The following is a 21496-nucleotide window of genomic DNA, read 5'->3' on the forward strand; positions in this document are numbered from 1 at the left end:
TTTCATGTTCATTTACTTGTTTTGCTTCAGATCCGATTCAACCCAAACACTCGTTTACTCTTCTGTTTGATGCAATTTAACTTTTCCTTGTTTAATTTCTGCAAATCCACGTCCCAATCCCCTTTACATTTCAAGCAATTTACATTCCTTGCACTTTAAGATTCCACAATTTACATTTCTTGCACTCTAAGTTTCTGCCATTTAATTTCTTGTTCTTTACGTTTCAGCAATTTATTTCTTGTTCTCTTTACTTCAATGCAATTTAATTTCTGCAAGTCACAAAACACTCAACCAATTCTTGATTCGCTTGACTAAATTAACCACTAAGCTAAAATTGCTCAATCCTTCAATCCCTGTGGGATCGACCTCACTCCCGTGAGTTTTTATTACTTGATACGACCCGGTACACTTGCCGGTGAGATTTGTGTGTTTTGGGAGAAATTTATTTTTCACCAAAATACTCATCAAGAGGCCTTGGTTGATTGCTCTTGGAGTTTGGAGAAGAACCGAAGTGAACCGGGTTTGGAATCATGAAAGCTTGAGTAAAAGTTTGAGTAAAAGTTTGAGGCAAACTTTTACTCAAACTTTTCACGTCAGCCACCCTATTTTGCTGCTACCAACGTTTGAGCTAAAGTTTGGGGTCAAACTTTTGCTCAAACGTTGGCCTCCCCTTGCACACTCATGGCGCCAACGTTTTCCAAAAAGTTTGAGGCAAATGTTGGTGCAAACTTTTGCTCTCCAGGGTGTGTTGTTCATGGCGCCAACGTTTGCCAAAAAGTTTGAGGCAAACGTTGGTGCAAACTTTTGCTCTCCAGGGTGTTGATTTGTGATGCCAAAAGTTTGAGGCAAACTTATGGTCAAGCTTTTTGCTCCCTGGTTCGTTTTCACTTCTTTCAAAAGTTTGAGCTAAAGTTTGAGGCAAACTTTTGCTCAAACTTTTTGTTCTCTTTTCCTCCTAGCCATTCCTTCTTGCTTCAACCATTCTCCAAGCTTTCTTCACCTATCATTAATCAACCAAACACATCAAAGCTATGCTCAAAAATCATGAGATATTCATTCTTTTATAATATGTGACAATTATAGTCTAAAACCTCATGAAATTGCATTAATTCATACATGGTTGATTAAATCAAAGGAGACATGAAAATCTACCCAATTGGCTTGCTTATGGCTCAAGAAAGTGCATAATTCAATTGAAAACAAAAGAAAAAGGCTAGTGAAACTAGGCTAAGATGACTTGTCATCACAACCCAATTTCAACCAACCATTACCACATGATGAAGACAGAATGACCAAAATGGAAGCTATGCTTGCAAACCTTTGCAAGGAGTCTGAAGACATGAAAAAGTTCAGGGAAGAAGTGAGAGGTAGTATAAAAAGCCAAGGGGAGGTTCTTAAGAATCTTGAATCTAAGGTAGGACATCTTTCACAGCAAACTCCGAAATCCACTGATAGTTTTCCAAGTGACACTGAGAAAAATTCAAGAGGGGAACTAAAGAAAGTAAGGTGGGAAGAATGCAAGTCAATCAATCTAAGCAGTGAAGAAGTTCTGAAGGAAGAATGTTCCAAACACTCAGAGCATGATGAAGGAAAGTCTAGGAAGAATGTAAGGGAGATAGAAGAAATGGCTAGCCTTGAACAGAGGAAGGAACAAAAAGAGAAAGAAGTCCTCAAGCCTTTTGTGCCACAAGCACCATTTTCCCAGAGACTAAGGGAAAGTGAGGAAGAAAGGTCATATTCAAGATTCCTAGATATGTTTGCATCTCTCAGTGTCAATATTCCCTTTATCAAAACTCTCCAACAGATGCCTACATACATCAAGTGCATGAAAGAGCTACTGACTAAGAAAGGAACCTTAAAAGGGGGACAAATAGTGACAATGAACAAGGAATGTAGTGCACTCATTAAGAAGGATGTACCCCTGAAGAAAAAAGATCCAGGGAGCTTTCATATTCCTTGTGCCATAGGAGAGACAAAAATTGACAGGGGATTTTGTGATCTAGGAGCTAGCATAAATGTGATGCCTCTATCTCTTATGAAGAAGTTGTAAATCAATGAGCTGAGATCCACGGATGTAATCATCCAATTGGCGGATAAAATGCAGAAGCAGGCCGAAGGAGTTATTGAAAATGTATTGGTAAAGGTAGAAAACTACTTCCTCCCCACTGACTTTTTTGTTCTGGACATGGAAGAAAGTTACCTTCATCCCATTATTCTGGGGAGACCATTTCTAGCCACTGCTAGAGCCCTGATAGATGTGGAACAAGGAGAGTTAATCCTGAGAATACATGATGAACACCTCACCTTCCATGCTTTCAAACCTACATCTGAGTCTGAGCCAGAACCTATAGAGTCAAAGGATGATCACAGCAACATGTGCACCAAGGAAAGTGATGAGCGGATAATTTATACGCTTTTTGGCATTGTTTTTAGTATGTTTTTAGTATGTTTTAGTTAGTTTTTATTATGTTTTTATTAGTTTTTATTTAAAAATCATATTTCTGGACTTTACTTTGAGTTTGTGTATTTTTCTGTGATTTCAGGTATTTTCTGGCTGAAATTCAGGGACCTGAGCAAAAATCTGATTCAGAGGCTGAAAAAGGACTGCAGATGCTGTTGGATTCTGACCTCCCTGCACTCGAAGTGGATTTTTTGGAGCTACAGATACTCAATTAGCGCGCTCTCAATTGCGTTGGAAATTAGACATCCTGGGCTTTCTAGCAATATATAATAGTCCATACTTTTCCCAAGATTTAATGGCCCAAACTGGCGTTCCAAGTCAGCTTAAGAATTCTAGCGTCAAAACGCCAGAACTGGCACAAAAGCTGGAGTTAAATGCCCAAACTGGCACAAAAGCTGGCGTTTAACTCCAAGAAAAGTCTCTACATGTGAAAGCTTCAATGCTCAGCCCAAGCACACACCAAGTGGGCCCGGAAGAAGATTTCTGCATTAATTACTTATTTCTGTAAATCCTAGGCTACTAGTTCTCTATAAATAGGACCTTCTACTATTGTATTTTCATCTTGGTTCTTCGGGTTCCGTCTCTGGGGCCGAAGCCAATGAACACCTTTATCACTTTTGTATTTTCAACGGTGGAGTTTCTACACACCATAGATTAAGGTGTGGAGCTTTGCTGTTCTTCATGAATTAATGCAAAGTACTACTGTTTTTCTATTCAATTCACGCCTACTTCTTCTCTAAGATATTCATTCACACTCAAGAACATGATGAATGTGATGATTATGTGACACTCATCACCATTCTCACCTATGAACGCGTGCCTAATAACCACTTCCGTTCTACATGCAATCAAGCTTGAATGTGTATCTATTGGGTTTCTAATCTAAGATTAGAACCTTCGTGGTATAGGCTAGAATTATTGGCGGCCATTCCTGAGATCCGGAACGTCTAAACCTTGTCTGTGGTATTCTGAGTAGGATCTGGGAAGGGATGACTGTGACGAGCTTCAAACTCGCGAGTGTTGGGCGTGTGACAGACGCAAAAGGATCAATGGATCCTATTCCAACATGATCGAGAACCGACAGATGATTAGCCGTGCGGTGACAGCGTGCGTAGAACATTTTCACTAAGAGGACGGAAGTAGCCATTGACAACGGTGATGCCCAACATAAAGCTTGCCATGGAAGGGAGTATGAATGATTGGAAGAAGGCAATGGGAAAACAGAGGTTCAGGAGGAACAAAGCATCTTCATACGCTTATCTGAAATTCTCACCAATGAATTACATAAGTATCTCTATCTTTATTTTATGTTTTATTCATCTTTTAATTATCAATCCTCCATAACCATTTGAATCCGCCTGATTGAGATTTACAAGATGACCATAGCTTGCTTCAAGCCGACAGTCTCCGTGGGATCGACCCTTACTCACGTAAGGTATTACTTGGACGACCCAGTGCACTTGCTGGTTAGTTGTGCGGAATTGTGACAAAGTGTGATTCACGTTTGAGAGCTCCAAGTCTTTGGCACCATTATTGATGATCACAATTTTGTGCACCAGAAAGCAACAGTGAATCAGCAGCTGAACCCCTGAAACAGTCCTTGGTGAACAATCAAGAATTTCAAGAGATACAGCAACCGACAGAACTCAAGAAAGAACTGAAGCCATAAGGGTTGGAAAGAGCAGCTAACAAGGAACTCCCTGACAGAATAATCACTGGAGCACTACTGGAAGAAGATAAAAGAGTTGTGAAGAAATTACCAAGAGGATGGAGAAATAAGAAGATTCCTACAGAAGATTTTTCCCCTGGAAACAAGGTGATATTAGCCCACCATCCATTAATCTCAACATAGCTTCCAACACTTCCATCTCAGTTACCCCAAGTATTCACAGTCAAAAAGGTCCTTTCCTTGGAACATGTAGAAATCATCAAGGAGTCAAGTGGAGAAAGCTTCACTGTGAGGGGAGATGATTTGAGGCATTACAATCCGCCCTAACAGTAAACCAACCGTCAAGCTAATGACGCTAAAGAAGCGCTCCATGGGAGGCAGCCCATGATTTAGTTTCCTTGTTTTTAATTCTTCAGTATGAATAATAATTGTTGCTCTAACATGAATTCAAGCTCTCATAGACAATTTTGACAACTATCCATGATATTGGGAAGCATATGATCCAATTCTAAGTTTGGTGTGCCTACAGACACACTAATTACCCTTCAAAAATGATGATCATATTGCTATTCTGACATGTGTTTCTTAGAATATATAGCCAAACGTTAAAGTTTGATGTTCTATATATTGCAAGAACAAGGCATGAGAGTCATAGTTCTTTTGAGTTTTGAAAGTCATGAAACTGCAACCATGTTTATAATTTTTAGTTCATGTTAGAAATAGAAAAATAAAGTGTTTCTCATGATGGTTTAACCAAAAGTGACACTAATCCCGTTGAGATCTCAATGACAATACTTGGAGAAATTAACACTTTGAACCATATAGCCAAAAACTAAGTTTGGTGTCCTCCAAGACTATATATAAGAGCACCAAAGGAGTCATGGTTGGTTAAACAAGCATAAGAAATGCTAGTCAAAATTTTTAGCTTTAAACATTAATTGTTCTCTTGCTGCCACTTGTTAGTACTTACTTCTTTTGTCTTGTTATAATGGTTAGGTGAGCAGAAGAACTATTTAATGAAAAGGACAAGACAAGGAAGGGTAAAGCTGGCATGAAGACAAAAGTAGATCACATGGCTTGGAAGGTTGCTTCGTAAGGATAAAGTTCTGCACAACCTTGGAAGAAGCCCTTAGAAGACCGACCCCACATGCCTAATGAAGAGGCAACTTTTGTCTTTATTCAACCTTGCATGCACACCCTTCATTCATAACTTGTCCCAAAGAATCCTAACCATCCATTCTTCATTAAAGCTTACTATAAATGGCTTCACTTGGACTTTGCATATGAACCAAAATATTCATACTTCTTGTACTCTAAACAAATTCAGCTCTTGTGTTCTCCAAAGCCAAAGCCCAACAACCATGTTATGTGAAATAAATCATCCTCATTCACTTATCTCCACAACAGTACCTAGCCTTCAAACCACCTTTTCATCAAGAGTGCATCACACTAGTCACCCCTCTTCATAAAACTTCAAACTCCATTCGGTTAATCATCAAGGAAAGATGGCATCTTCTTCAAGTTTCAAAAGAAGGAGAGGAAAAGAATCTGTTACTGAGGAAGCTGAAAAGGACTATGATCAATGGAAGTTCAGATCATGGTATCACCAAGTGCAACTTATGTAGATGAATGACAAAAAGATATATCCAGAAATCTCCTTCCAGCTACCTGAGGATGGATGCCTAGAAATGAGAGCCAAGATCAGAAAGAGAAAATGGGAAGAGCTGACCTCACCAATCACCAGGATCAATACAAACATCATAAGATAATTCTATGCTAACACTGCAAGGGTAGATATGACCGAAGCCCCAACGTACAAGAGTTATGTACGGGATGTGGAAGTAAACTTTACTCCAAAGACCATTATGAAGGTCTTAGGACTACGGGCAGCACATTTTGATGAGCCAGAGTACCAAGAAAGAGTGAATGAGAATCCAGATTATGATGAAATCTCTAGTGATATCTGTGTGGTGAACACTGACTGGGAGAGAGACAATCAAAGAGGACACAAGTTCCTGAAAAGGGGAGATCTCATCCCTGAAGCAAAAGGTTGGTATGAGCTTATAAAGAGATCAATTTTGGGCACGGTGAACACCTCAGAAGTTAACAAGAAAAGGGCTGTAATACTACACTGTATAATGGTGGGAGGAGAGATAAAAGTTCATGAGATCATTGCAAATGACATTCAAAAGGTTGCAGAGAAAAATTCTGCTGAAGCCTGGCTCCATTACCCAAGCACCATTATGAGGTTATGCATGAAGGCCAGAGTGCCACTGGAGGATGCAAATCCAACATGGCTACATCTAGGCTTGCCTATGACCCTCGAAAGGATGATGAATGTCACAGAGGCACAACAAAGTCGAAGACCACAAAGGAGGCGAAGGAGAGAAGAACCACGTGAGGAAGAAGATCATCAAGAAGAACAAGAAGAAGAGCAACAATTCCAACCACAAACCAACATGGACATGGGCAGGATGCAAGAAGAATTCCATTCACAATACATGAGAGCTTATGAGAGACAAGAGGAGTTTCAGCTAAGAATGATGAGCCAACAGAGAGATTTTGAGTCAAGATCACTAGTTATGCAAAGAGAACAAGCTTCACAATTTCAAGGAGCTTTCAACCAGTTGGCCCAACTTCAAGTTGATAATATGAGTGCTTTCAAGGAGTTCACGACTCTTCAGGATGCAAGATATGGAGTTCAATCTGACTATAACATAAATGGTCAAATCAAGCTCAACTACATTGCGGAACATCTACATAGAATGGATCCAGCATTTCCAATCTATGATCAATACTTCAAGGAAAGGAGTGACATAGAAGTAGACAAAGCAATACGCCTGATGGGGGGTGGAAATCGGATTTCACACACATAACTCACCGGCAAGTGTACCAGGTCGCATCAAGTAGTAATTACTCACATGAGTGAGGTCGATCCCACAGGGATTGATGGATTGAGCAATTTTAGTTAGGTGGTTAATTTAGTTAAGCAAACAGTTGATGATTTGAGTGAAACTTGAGTAGCAGAAGCTAAATTGCATGAAAATAGAAGGGAGAGGGGAAATTGATAGAAAAGTAAAGTGCAGAAGAGTAAATTGTATGAAACTTAAAGTGCAAGAAAGTAAAAGAGCTGAATCTTAAAGTGCAAGTAATGTAAATTGATGACATGTCACCATGTCATGTTTTTCTATTCTTTTTCATACAAGAAATTGATGATTTGTGCTTAAATATTGAATGATTTTGTAATTAATTGGTATATTTCTTTGATCTTTTAATTTCATAAATCTTGTAGGAAATAAGAAGAAAAAGAAGCAAAAAGCACAAAATAAGCTAAAAAGGAGAAGAAAAGAGCTTTGGGGCACACTTTGAAGTTGGAGAACACTTTGGAGCCTTAGGCCACGCTTTTAAAAGCATGGCCCATGACCAAATTAAAGGAGATTGGCAATCAACACTCAAAGCTCGGTTCACCACAAGAGCCTAGCTTTATCGTGAAAAAAAGTGAGCTTGGAAGCAAAATTTTCGCTAAGTTAAACTTGGGCGCTCACAACATGACCATACCTCCTTCAAAGGGCCATAACATGAGCTACAAACGTTCAATTGATGTGCTTTCAGTTGCATTGGAAAGCTGACAGTAAGAGCTTTCCAACGATATACAACAATCCATATTAGACAAAAAATTGAGGCACGAGTAAAAGGCATATTTAAGGACCAAAAACAAGCAAAAAAAGACCAAAGTGGCTCCACCAGGATTCGAAATGGAAGCCTTGTGCTAACAAGAAAGGAACGCTACTCTTCACAAAGAAAATTGGCTGAAATGCTCTCTCCATGGTTCGAACAAGGGAGCTCACACTCAAAGCAAGGCTTTACCTCTCTTTGCTTCACAAAGAAAATGCTTCCATAATGGCTCACCCAGGATTCGAACTTGGCGTTTCTCTCCAAAACAAAGGGAAGCTTCTAATAGCACTCACTTGGAGAGCGCTGAGCTCTTGGTAAGAGCTTTGTCGTGCTGCAACAAAAGGACCAAGGAAGCACCAAAGCTAAGCTCTCCCCATGAACCGAGCTTGACCCTGGGAGTGCACCATGGGCTAAAAATTCAACCAAAATTCTATTTAAATTCAATTCTTCACCAATTTGACAAGCCCATTAACTCAAAGGCACAAGGATCAGTTAGCTTAGGAAGTTTATTTTAATATTTGTTTAGAATTTTAATTTTTATTTTTCATTTTGTAGAAAGCCTATATAAGGCATCATTTTCATTTTTGTAGGGAGGGGTTGGCTCCAATAGGGAGCAAGGAGAATAGAGAGCTCACTTTTACATCTTAACTTGAATTGGAGAATTGAAGGAATTCTGTTTTAATTCTCACTCTGAATTCATCTTTGTTCTTCTTCTGCATCATTCTGAGAATCAAGGAATTGGATCTAAATTTCACTTGTTGTTTCATTTACATTTCTTCTGCAATTCATTTTCTGTTTGATCAAGGTAGAATTGAGATCCAGATCTGCTTCCTGAGCTCATTGCTTTTCTTGGATCTTCAAATTCTCTTTTAAATTTTGCAATTGAGCTAAGTCTCTTCCTGCTTTGTTTCTTCTAACAATTTTTCTTTTCTGTTTGAGATCTGCTGCATCCCATTTCATATTCTAGATCTCTGATTGATTGAACTTTACACTTTCTTATTGAATTTTAATTCCCAGCACCCAACTCACTTTACTTTCAAGCAATTTAATTCTTCTGCACTTCACAATTTCAATTATGTTTTAATTCCTAGCATCCAATTTCCTTTATTCTTCCTGCGATTTAAATTTCCAGTTGCTTGATCTATTGTTTCTTTAATTTCCAGCACCCACTCCCCTTTACATTCACTGTAATTTACATTTCTTATCATTTAAGTTTCTGCAATTTACATTTCTTGCTCTTTAAGTTCCTGTCCAATTTACTTTCTGCACTTTAATTTTTCTTGTCATTTACTTTCTGCTGCATCAATTATCACTCACCAATGTTAGCTTGACTAAACTAATCACCCACTAAAGTTGCTTGATCCATCAATGCCTGTGGGATCGACCTCACTCTAAGTGAGGTTTACTACTTGATGCCACCCGGTACACTTACCGGTGAGTTTTAGGTGTTGGAATTCATTTCCAACCCATCATAAATGACTGAAGCTTAGATTGCAAGAATTGTAAATATCTGAAGCTTAGAGTGCAAGAAATGTAAATTGCTTGAATAGTAAAGGGACGTGGGAGCTGGGATTTAGAATTCAACAAGAGAATATAAAAAGAAATTAATCAGAGAAGTAGAAGATGAAATAAGTTTCAAAAAATCTAAACAGAAAGGTAAAATTGATTGAATAACAAAACAGAAAGTAAACTTAGCTCAATTGTGAAATCTAAAAGAGAAATTGAAGATCTCAGGGGATCAACGAGACTAGAAAGTAGATCTAGATCTCAATTCCTTTATTGATCAAATAGAAAATAATTTACAGAAGAAAAGAAGATGAAAGCAATAAATGAACTTCAGATCCAATTCTCAATTCACTGAATTATGCAGAAGAAGAACAAAGAGGAATTTCAGATCAAAAATTGAAACAGAATTTCTTCAATCTCAATCCAAAACTCAGAACAGAAAGTAGAAGTTGCTGAAGCAAGAAAATGAAGACAGAAAACTAAATTCAAATCCAATTCTTAGAACAATTGAGAAGAGAGGTAAAAGATGATTCTCAAACTTAGAATCAATGAAGCTCTTCAATCTCAATTCAAATTCCAAGAACAGGTAGCAGAAGTTGCAGAATGAAAATGTAGAAAGAAGAACTCAGATCCAAATTCCCAAATACAAAATGAAAACTAAAAATTGAGCTAAAAGATAAAATTCAAAAGTGCGCAAAAGATCAAACTAAAAAAATGAATGAAGGTCCTCTCCAAATCAAACTAAGTCCTATTTATACACTTTCTAATTTTGATCTTCAGACTTTGGAGTGGGCTTTTCAAATTGGTGAAGAGGTGGATCCAAATTGGCTTTTGATTTAAAAATGGACCATGGACACCTTCCAGGGGAGCGCTCAGTGAATGCACATAACATAGCGCTACATAGTGCCTTGTGTGGTCTATATTTTGTCTTGTGCCAAGCTCAATTGTAGCGCTCAGTTCACTTATGCAACGTAGCGCTCCATGCTTGAGTTGGTGTACTCCTCTTCGAATCTTGGCTCTACCATTTGTGCCAATTTCCTTGCACACTAGCGCTCAGTGAAGTAACCAAATGGAGTGCCCTTTCTATGCGTGCCTTGGTGAGCTTTGATCCCTCTTTGAATCTTGGTGAAGCCATTTTGGCAATTTCCTTTTGCCCATAGCCTTGTTGTGTAGTGCCTTGCCCCCATTTCGATCTTGGCTGGCTTCATTCTTTGATATCACGCCTTGATTTCCTTTTGGTTGGGCCACGAAAATGTTTTATAAAGTTAACGTAGCGCCCTTGCTTTCTTTGGTTCCTTGTGGCGCTCAGTTGGCAAACATAACGTAGCGCTATGCTTGATTGTTTCTTGGTGGGAGCTGGTGCTCCAACTAGCGTTCAAAGAGTGAATGCTCCGCTCGAATATTGAGCGCTATGCTTGGTTCCTTTGAGTGCCACACTTTTCTATCATAGGCCACGCTTTTATGGGCACGCTTTCCTTGTTTCTTTCTTTTATTCACCTACAAGTAATCAAAACAACCAATCAAAGCATCACCAAATTCACAAGGTTTATAAATCATTCAAAAACCAACTAATTCTAGCTTAAACCTCATGATTTTGTGTCAAATAAAGGATGGTTGATTGATTTAACATAATCATGTAAACCTTCTCCAAATCACTTACTTATAATGCAAGAAAGTGCATAAAACCTAATGAAACAAGTGAAAAAGGCTTGAAAAGCTAGCATAAGATGACTTGTCATCACAACACCAAACTTAAATCTTGCTTGTCCCCAAGCAAGCACTAAACATAAGAAGAAATGAAATGGAACTGAGAAGCATACATGTCCTTATTTAGCAGATAATTGAACTTGGTTCATGGGGTTTTATGCAGACAAATGTAGCTAAATTATTCTTAGCTATCTGATATGAAATGTTTCCTTAAAGGTTTACTAGAGTTGCTGCTATTCTGCCTTGCTTTTTTATTGATCCTTTTTAGCTTTTTCTTTCTTTCTTTTGTTTAGAAAGCTTATTTCTTAATGAAAGCTTGGTGGTAAGTGTTGCAGTAGCCTTTTGGCTCAATTTTTGCTCAACACTACTTCACCACAGACACATGGCTCACATTTTCTTCCTAGGAACCTTGATGCCCAGCATCTCTTTGGATTACTAAATGCTTTGTAACTAGGTTGCTCTTGATAATGGACTTTCGGTTGGCAATCCCAGATTAGTTAGTCCAAGTGGCCAAGTTTTAAAATACTCCTCAGAACCTATTTGTCCAAGCATATCCTAGTACAAAAGCACCACATGCATATGTCCTAAGGTCCAAGCTATTGGTGTCTAGCCTTATTATTCTTTTTCTTTTTCTTTCTTATTTTGCTTCATTCTCAAGGGATTGATGAAAGGCTTTATGGCAGCAACCTAATTCACACTTCAAGGAACACTTTATTATGCAACTTTTATTATTGAGCTAATCATTAAATCAAACAAGTACCACCACTGAATTCTCATTCTAATTTCTACAACATTGGACAATCACTTTCTTGTTTCAAATATTTTTATTTTATTTATGCAGAAGGGAAACAAAACATAATTCAAGCTGATGAGTTATGACGAGCATACTATGCAGGCTAGCATTCTTAGCAAACATTTACACTTGCACCTAATTGAACACTTCAGCAAGACATATAGGAATTCCCAAGTTAAAATACTTCAAAGCAACAAGGATTAAGTGTCAATACAACCTGTTGGGAATGTCTCTCAGCTTTTTCTTTCGTCATCATTATTTCTCTCTGTTGTACTTCCTTTGGAAAATGATGCAGACTCCATCCACAGGTTGAATGTTTTCCTGTATAATCTTTAAAAGTTGCTTGTTTCTCAAGCCCTTAGGCAACTGGTTAGTATGCAAGATTTTGCTTGTAAGCTCTTGAACTTATTTTTGGTGTGTGAACACCAAACTTAGTTCCTTGCCAATGTTTCTTATGCAACCAGTCAACCACACACACACACACACACACATATATATATATATGACACCTTGTGCCTTCGCTGAAGGTCACAAAACTAAAACTAGAAAACAAATAATGCCTAACTAGTTTCTCTGATTGCTTGGAGCTAGCACTGATTATGCAGAAGGTGAAAATGTGTTTTCAAATGAGATTTTGATGGAACACCAAACTTAGCATTCTTCATTCTTCCTTGAATTATTTTGGTGTGCAACACCAAACTTAGCTCCTTGCAATACATATAAGACTACTCAACCTATTTATTGAAATAGTTGGAAAAGAAAACTACATCTGGTTAGGTTGCCTCCCAACAAGCGCTCTTTTAATGTCACTAGCTTGACATCCTTCATTCTTTCTCAGCTCAGGTTCTAAACTTCCTTTTCTTTGTCCCATTGGCCTCCCAAGTAATGCTTTGCCCTGTGACCGTTTGCTGTGAAATGGCTCTTTGTTGCCTCATCAAGCAATTCAAGGCTTCTATAAGGGAAAACTTTTGTCACCAAGTAAGAACCAATCCATTTGGATTTGAGCTTGCCAGGGAAGACTTTGAGCCTGGAGTTATATAAGAGTACTTGCTGTACTAGTTTGAACTCTGATGAGCGGATAATTTATACGCTTTTTGGCAATGTTTTTAGTATGTTTTTAGTATGATTTAGTTAGTTTTTAGTATATTTTTATTAGTTTTTAATTAAAAATCACATTTCTGGACTTTACTATGAGTTTGTGTATTTTTCTATAATTTCAGGTATTTTCTGGCTGAAATTGAGGGACCTGAGCAAAAATCAGATTCAGAGGTTGAAGAAGGACTGCAGATGCTGTTGGATTCTGACCTCCCTGCACTCAAAGTGGATTTTCTGGAGCTACAGAACTTCACATGGCACGCTTCCAATTGCGTTGGAAAGTAGACATCTAGGGCTTTTCAGAAATATATAATAGTCCATACTTTGAATAAGGATTGACGACGTAAACTGGCGTTCAACGCCAGTTCCATGCTACATTCTGGAGTCAAACGCCAGAAACAAGTTGCAAAGTGGAGTTCAACGCCAGAAACACATTACAAACTGGCGTTCAACTCCAAGAATGACCTCTCCACGTGTAAACTTCAAGCTCAGCTCAAGCACACACCAAGTAGGCCCCGGAAGTGGATTTCTACATCATTTACTCAATTCTGTAAACCCTAGTAAGTAGTTTAGTATAAATAGGATTTTTTACTATTGTATTAGACATCTTGGGATGTTTAGTTCTTAGATCATGGGGGCTAGCCATTCGGCCATGCCTGAACCTTTCACTTATGTATTTTTCAACGGTAGAGTTTCTACACACCATAAATTAAGGTATGGAGCTCTGCTGTTCCTCAAAGATTAATGCAAAGTACTACTATTTTTCTATTCAATTCAACTTATTCTGCTTCTAAGATATTCATTCGCACTTCAATATGATGGATGTGATAATCGTGACAGTCATCATCATTCTCAACTTATGAACGCGTGCCTGACAACCACTTCCGTTCTACCTTAGATTGAATGGATATCTCTTGGATATCTAATATAGGGGACCGAGTCCGAGGTATTAGTGTCTTCGTGGTATAAGTTAGAACCCATGGATGGCCATTCCTGAGATCCGGAAAGTCTAAACCTTGTCTGTGGTATTCCGAGTAGGATCTGGGAAGGGATGGCTGTGACGAGCTTCAAACTCGCGAGTGCTGGGCTTAGTGACAGACGCAAAAGGATAGTAAATCCTATTCCAGTATGATCAAGAACCGACAGATGATTAGCCATGCAGTGACAGCGCATTAGACCATTTTCACAGGAGGATGGGATGTAGCCATTGACAACGATGATGCCCTACATAAAGCTTGCCATGGAAAGGAGTAGGATTGATTGGATGAAGACAGCAGGAAAGTAGAGATTAGAGGAACGAAAGCATCTCTATACGCTTATCTGAAATTCTCACCAATGAATTACAATAGTACCACTATCCTATTTTATATTTTATTTATTTTCATCCACTATAATTTCTTAATACAATTTAATCCGCCTGACTGAGATTTACAAGGTGACCATAGCTTGCTTCAAGCCGACAATCTCCGTGGGATCGACCCTTACTCACGTAAGATTTATTACTTGGACGACCCAGTGCACTTGCTGGTTAGTTGTACGAAGTTGTGAAACAGATATAAGATCATGAACGTGCGTATTGAGTTTTTAGCACCGTTACCAAGGAATGGAATGATCACGATTTTGCACACCAAGTTTTTGGCGCCGTTGCCGGGGATTGTTCGAGTTTGGACAACTGACGGTTCATCTTCTTGCTCAGATTAGGTAATTTTCTTTTTCATTTTATTTTCAAAAAAAAAATTTGTTTTCAAAAATCTTTCAAAAAAAAAATTCTTTTCCTTTTGTTTTCGAAAATTATTCTAAATTTTTAAGAATGAATTCTAAAGTTTCAAAATGGTATGCTGAAGTTTGGCTGGCCATCAAGCTTTAGACTAACCTGGTATGATTCCTGGAATCTTGATTGAGGACTTTGAATTCGTTGCTTCCTTTTCCCTATATGTTTTCAAAAAAATAAAATAAAATAAAATAAAAATATACAAAAATCCAAAAAAAAAATTTACTAAAATCATAAAATCAAAAATATTTTTTGTTTCTTGTTTAAGTCTAGAGTCAATTTTTAAGTTTGGTGTCAATTGCAATTTTTTTTCTAAAAATTTATGCATTTTTCGAAAATTCATGCATTCATAGTGTTTTTCATGATCTTCAAGTTGTTCTTGGTAAGTCTTCTTGTTTGATCTTCATATTTTCTTGTTTTGTGTCTTTTCTTGTTTTTCATATGCATTTTTAATTTGTTAGTTTCTAAAGTTTGAAAATTTCTAAGTTTGGTGTCTTGCATGTTTTTCTTTCATTAAAAATTTTTCAAAAATAAGTCTTGATGTTCATCTTGATCTTCAAAGTGTTCTTGGTGTTCATCTTGACATTCATAGTGTTCTTGCATGCATTGTGTGTTTTGATTCATAATTTTTATGTTATGAGTCTTTTTCATGTTTTTCTCTCTCATCATTGAAAATTCAAAAATAAAAAAAAAATCTTTTCCTTCTTTTACTCAAAATTTTCGAAAATATGATTTGATTTAGTCAAAAAGTTTTTAAATTTAATTGTTTCCTATGAATCAAATCAAATTTTCAATTTAAAAATCTTATCTTTTCAAAATCTTTTTCAAAAATCAAATCTTTTTCATTTTACCTTCATATTTTCGAAAACTTTTTAAATTTGATTTTCAAAATCTTTTTCTTATTTTATTTCTTAATTTTCAAAATCTTTACTAACATTTAATATGATTGATTGAAAAATTTCAAGTTGTTACTTGCTTATTAAGAAAGATTCAATCTTTAAACTCTAGAATCATATCTTTTTAGTTTCTTGTTAGTCAAGTAATCAACTTTAGTTTTCAAAATCAAATCTTTTTAATTTTCTTTTCAAATATTTTTCAAATTAAAATCTCAATTATATCTTTTTCAAATTCAATTTCAAAATCTTTTCTAACTTCTTAGCCTTTTAAAAAAAATTGATTTTCAATTCTTATCTTTTTGTTTCAATCATATCTTTTTAAATTTCAATCATATCTTTTTCAAAAACAAATTTCAAAACTTTTTCGATCAATCTTATCTTTTCATTTCAATCATATCTTTTTCAAAACTACCTAACTAATCCTCTCTCTCTCTTATTTTCGAAAATTCCCTCTCTCCTTTTTCAAAATTCCTTTTTAATTAACTAATTGTTTTAATTTTAATTTAATTTCAACTTTAATTTTCGAAATCTAACTTTCAATTCTAATTTTTATTTTAATTAAATTTCGAAATTCTCTCTCTCATCTCCTTCTATTTATTTATTCATCTACTAACACTTCTCTTCCATCCAAAAATTCGAACACCACCTCCCTCTCTGTGTTTGAGTTTTCCCTCTTCTCTTCTTTACATTACATTCTTTTCTTCTTCGACTCACACAAAGGAATCTCTATACTGTGACATAGAGAATTCCATATTTTCTTTGTTATTCCCTTCTTTGTCATATGAGCAGGAGCAAGGACAAGAACATTCTTGTTGAAGCAGATCCTGAACCTGAAAGGACTCTGAAAAGAAAATTAAGAGAAGTTAAAATACAACAATCCAGAGACAACCTTACATAAATTTTCGAACAAGAAGAGGAGATGGCAGCCGAAAATAATAATAATGCAAGGAGGATGCTTGGTGAATTTACTACACCTAATTCCAATTTACATGGAAGAAGCATCTCCATTCCTACCATTGGAGCAAATTATTTTGAGCTGAAACCTCAATTAGTTTCTCTGATGCAACAGAACTGCAAGTTTCATGGACTTCTATCTGAAGATCCTTTTCAGTTCTTAACTGAGTTCTTGCAGATCTGTGATACTGTTAAGACCAATGGGGTTGACCCCGAGGTCTACAGGCTTATGCTTTTCCCGTTTGCTGTAAGAGACAGAGCTAGAGTGTGGTTGGACTCTCAACCCAAAGATAGCCTGAATTCTTGGGATAAGCTGGTCAAGGCTTTCTTAGCCAAGTTCTTTCCTCCTCAAAAGCTTAGTAAGCTTAGAGTGGATGTTCAAACCTTGAGACAGAAAGAAGGTGAATCCCTCTATGAAGCTTGGGAGAGATATAAGCAACTGACCAAAAAGTGTCCTTCTGACATGCTTTCAGAATGGACCATCCTGGATATATTCTATGATGGTCTGTCTGAATTAGCTAAGATGTCATTGGATACTTCTGCAGGTGGATCCATTCACCTAAAGAAAACGCCTGTAGAAGCTCAAGAACTCATTGACATGGTTGCTAATAACCAGTTCATGTACACTTCTGAGAGGAATCTTGTGAGTAATGGGATGCCTCAGAAGAAGGGAGTTCTTGAAATTGATACTCTAAATGCCATATTGGCTCAGAATAAAATATTGACTCAGTAAGTCAATATGATTTCTCAGAGTCTGAATGGAATGCAAGCTGCATCCAACAGTACTCAAGAGGCATCTTCTAAGGAAGAAGCTTATGATCTTGAGAACCCTGCAATAGCAGAGGTGAATTACATGGGTGAACCTTATGGAAACACCTATAATCCCTCATGGAAAAATCACCCAAATCTCTCATGGAAGGATCAACAAAAGCCTCAACAAGGCTTTAATAATGATGGAAGAAACAGGTTTAGCAATAGCAAGCCTTTTCCATCATCCACTCAGCAAAAGACAGAGAGTTCTGAGTAGACCTCTAGCTTGGCAAATATAGTCTCTAATCTATCTAAGGCCACTCTAAGTTTCATGAATGAAACAAGGACCTCCATTAGAAATATGGAAGCACAAGTGGGCCAGCTGAGTAAAAGGATCACTGAAACCCCTCCTAGTACTCTCCCAAGCAATACAAAAGAAAATCCAAAAGGATAGTGCAAGGCCATTGAATTGATCATCATGGCCGAAACCACAAAAGAGGAGGAGGACGTGAATCCCAGTGAGGAAGACCTCTTGGAATGTCCAGAGATCAATAAGGAGTTTTCCTCTGAAGAACCAAAGGAATCTAAGGCTCATCTGGAGACCATAGAGATTCCATTAAACCTCCTTATGCCATTCATGAGCTCTGATGAGTATTCTTCTTCTGAAGAGAATGAAGATGTTACTGAAGAGCAAGTTGCCAAGTACCTTGGTGCTATCATGAAGATGAATGCCAAATTATTTGTTAATGAGACTTGGGAAGATGAACCTCCCTTGCTCACCAATGAACTGAGTGATCTGGATCAACTGAGATTGCCTCAGAAGAAACAGGATCCTGGAAAGTTCTTAATACCTTGTACCATAGGCACCATGACCTTTGAGAAGGCTCTATGTGACCTTGGGTCAGGGATAAACCTCATGCCCCTCTCTGTAATGGAGAAACTGGGAATCTTTGAGGTGTAAGCTACCAGAGTCTCATTAGAGATGGCAGACAACTCAAGAAAACAGGCTTATGGTCAAGTAGAGGACGTGTTAGTAAAGGTTGAAGACCTTTACATCCCTGATGATTTCATAATCCTGGATACTGAGAAGGATGAGGATGAATCTATCATTCTTGGAAGACCCTTCCTAGCCACAGCAAGAGCTGTGATTGATGTGGCCAGAGGAGAATTGATCCTTCAACTGAATAAGGACTCCCTTGTGTTTAAAACTCAAGGATCTCCTTCTGTAACCATGGAGAGGAAGCATGAAAAGCTTCTCTCACTGCAGAGTCAATCAAAGCCCCCACAGTCAAACTCTAAGTTTGGTGTTGGGAGGCCTCAACCAAACTCTAAGTTTGGTGTTGAACTCCCATATCCAAACTCTAAGTTTGGTGTTGGGAGTCTATAAAATTAACCTGATCACCTGTGTGGCTCCATGAGAGCCCACTATCAAGCTATTGACATTAAAGAAGCGCTTGTTGGGAGGCAACCCAATGTTATTTAATCATTTTTATTTTATTTTCTCTTTGTTATTTCATGTTTTATTAGGTTGATGATCATGTGGAGTCACAAAAACTACTGAAAAATCAAAAACAGAATGAAAAATAGCATTGAAAATAGAACACCTTGGAGGAAGGGCTTACTAGCGTTTAACGCCAGAACGGAGCATGAAATTGGCGTTAAACGCCAGAAACAAGCAGCAGTCTGGCGTTTAAACGCCAGGATTGCACCCAGAGGAAAGTTGGCATTAAACGCCAGAAACAAGCATCAGACTGGCGTTTAACGCCAGAAACATGCACCATACTGGCGTTCAACGCCAGAAACATGCTGCAATCTGGCGTTAAACGCCAAGATTGCATATATAGGGCGTTTTACACGCCTCAAAGGTGAAGGGATGAGAAATCCTCAAACACCTCAGGATCTGTGGACCCCACAGGATCCCCACTTACCTTTCTTTTCCTTCCCTCCTCATAATCCTATATCACCCTTTCCCAAGAACCCTTCACCACTCACATCCATTACTCCCCTAAAACCATTTTTAAGTTTGGTGTGGTAAAAGCATTGCTTTTTGTTTTTCCATAACCATTTATGGCACCTAAGGCCAGAGAAACCTCTAGAAAGAGGAAAGGGAAGGCAATCGCTTCGACCTCTAAGTCATGAGAGATGGAGAGATTCATCTCTAAGGTTCATCAAGACCACTTCTATGAAGTTGTGGCCAAGAAGAAAGTGATCCCTGAGGTTTCTTTCAAACTCAAAAAGAATGAGTATCTGGAGATCCGACTTGAAATCCAAAGAAGAGGTTGGGAAGTTCTAACCAACCCCATTCAACAAGTCGGGATCTTAATGGTTTAAGAGTTCTATACAAACGCATGGGTTACCAGGAACCATGATCAAAGTGTGAACCCGAACCCAAAGAATTGGCTCACCATGATTCGGGGGAAATACTTAAATTTCAGTCTGGAGAATGTGAGGCTGGCATTCAACTTGCCAATGATGGAAGAGAATGCACGCCCCTACATTAGAAGAGTCAACTTTGATCAAAGGTTGGACCAAGTCCTCACGGACATATGTGTGGAAGGAGCTCAATGGAAAATTGACTCAAAAGGCAAGCTGGTTCAACTAAGAAGGCTTAACCTCAAACCAGTAGCTAGAGGATGGTTGGAGTTCATTCAACACTTAATCATTCCTACTAGCAACCGGTCTGAAGTTATTATAGACCGGGCCATCATGATCCATAGCATCATGATTGGGGAGGAAGTGGAGGTTCATGAGATTATACCTCAAGAACTCTACAAGGTGGCTGACAAGTCCTCCAACTTGGCAAGGTTAGCCTTTCCTCACCTCATTTGCCACCTCTGTAATTTGGCTGGGATTGACATAGAGGGAGACATCCTCATTGAAAAGGACAAGCCCATCACTAAGAAAAGGATGGAGCAAACAAGAGAGCATGGACCTCAACATGAGCATGAGGAAATTCCTCACCATGAAATCCCTGAGATGCCTCAAGGGATGCACTTTTCTCCACAAAACTATTGGGAACAAATCAACATTTCCCTAGGTGAATTAAGTTCCAACATGGGACAATTAAGGGAGCACTCCATCATCCTCCATGAAATTAGAGAAGATCAAAGAGCTATGAGGGAGGAGCAAGAAAGACAAGGAAGAGACATAGAGGATCTCAAAAGCACCATTGGTTCTTCAAGAAGAGGAAGACGCCACCCTCACTAAGGTGGACTCATTCCTTAATCTCCTTGTTTATTTATTTTCCTGTTTTTCAATTTTTATGCTTTATTTTTGTTTATGTTTTTATCTTCATAATCACTAGTATTTAAGTGTCTATGCCTTAAAGTTATGAATGTCCTATGAATCCATCACCTCTCTTGAATGAAAAAATGATTTAATTACAAAAGAATAAGAAGTACATGGTTTCGAATTCATCCTTGAAACTAGTTTAATTATTTTGATGTGCTGACAATACTTTTTGTTTTCTGAATGAATGCTTGAACAGTGCATATGTCTTTTGAAGTTGTTGTTTGAGAATGTTAAATATGTTGGCTCTTGAAAGAATGATGATAAGGAGAAATGTTATTTGATAATCTGAAAAATCATAAAATTGATTCTTGAAGCAAGAAAAATCAGTGAATACAGAAAGCTTGCGGAAAAAAAAAAGAGAAAAATGGCAAAAAAAAATAATAGAAAGAAAAAGAAAAAGCAAGTAGAAAAAGCCAAAAGCTCTTAAAACCAAAAGGCAAGAGCAAAAAGCCAATAACCCTTAAAACCAAAAGGCAAGGATAAATAAAAAGGATCCCAAGGCTTTGAGCATCAGTGGATAGGAGGGCCTAAAGGAATAAAATCCTGGCCTAAGCGGCTAAACCAAGCTGTCCCTAACCATGTGCTTGTGGCGTGAAGGTGTCAAGTGAAAACTTGAGACTGAGCGGTTAAAGTCAAGGTTTAAAGCAAAAGAAGAGTGTGCTTAAGAACCCTGGACACCTCTAATTGGGGACTTTAGCAAAGCTGAGTCACAATCTGAAAAGGTTCACCCAATTATGTGTCTGTGGCATTTATGTATCCGGTGGTAATACTGGAAAACAAAGTGCTTAGGGCCACGGCCAAGACTCATAAGGTAGCTGTGTTCAAAAATCAACATACTGAACTAGGAGAATCAATAACACTATCTGAACTCTGAGTTCCTATAGATGCCAATCATTCTGAACTTCAATGGATAAAGTGATATGCCAAA

General features: G+C 37.8%; 2 protein-coding genes across 2 annotated transcripts; both read left to right on the plus strand.

Moving 5' to 3' along the window:
• LOC107633418 lies at positions 1298 to 4130 on the plus strand. The gene is made up of 3 exons (XM_016337052.1): positions 1298 to 1915; positions 2105 to 2390; positions 4021 to 4130. Exons 1-3 carry the CDS (start codon positions 1298 to 1300, stop codon positions 4128 to 4130), a joined length of 1014 nt encoding a protein of 337 aa, XP_016192538.1.
• LOC107633419 lies at positions 5927 to 7006 on the plus strand. The gene has a single exon (XM_016337053.1). It carries the CDS (start codon positions 5927 to 5929, stop codon positions 7004 to 7006), a length of 1080 nt encoding a protein of 359 aa, XP_016192539.1.

The sequence above is a fragment of the Arachis ipaensis genome, chromosome B03 (genome assembly GCF_000816755.2).
Source record: "Arachis ipaensis cultivar K30076 chromosome B03, Araip1.1, whole genome shotgun sequence".
NCBI classification, from domain to species: domain Eukaryota; kingdom Viridiplantae; phylum Streptophyta; class Magnoliopsida; order Fabales; family Fabaceae; genus Arachis; species Arachis ipaensis.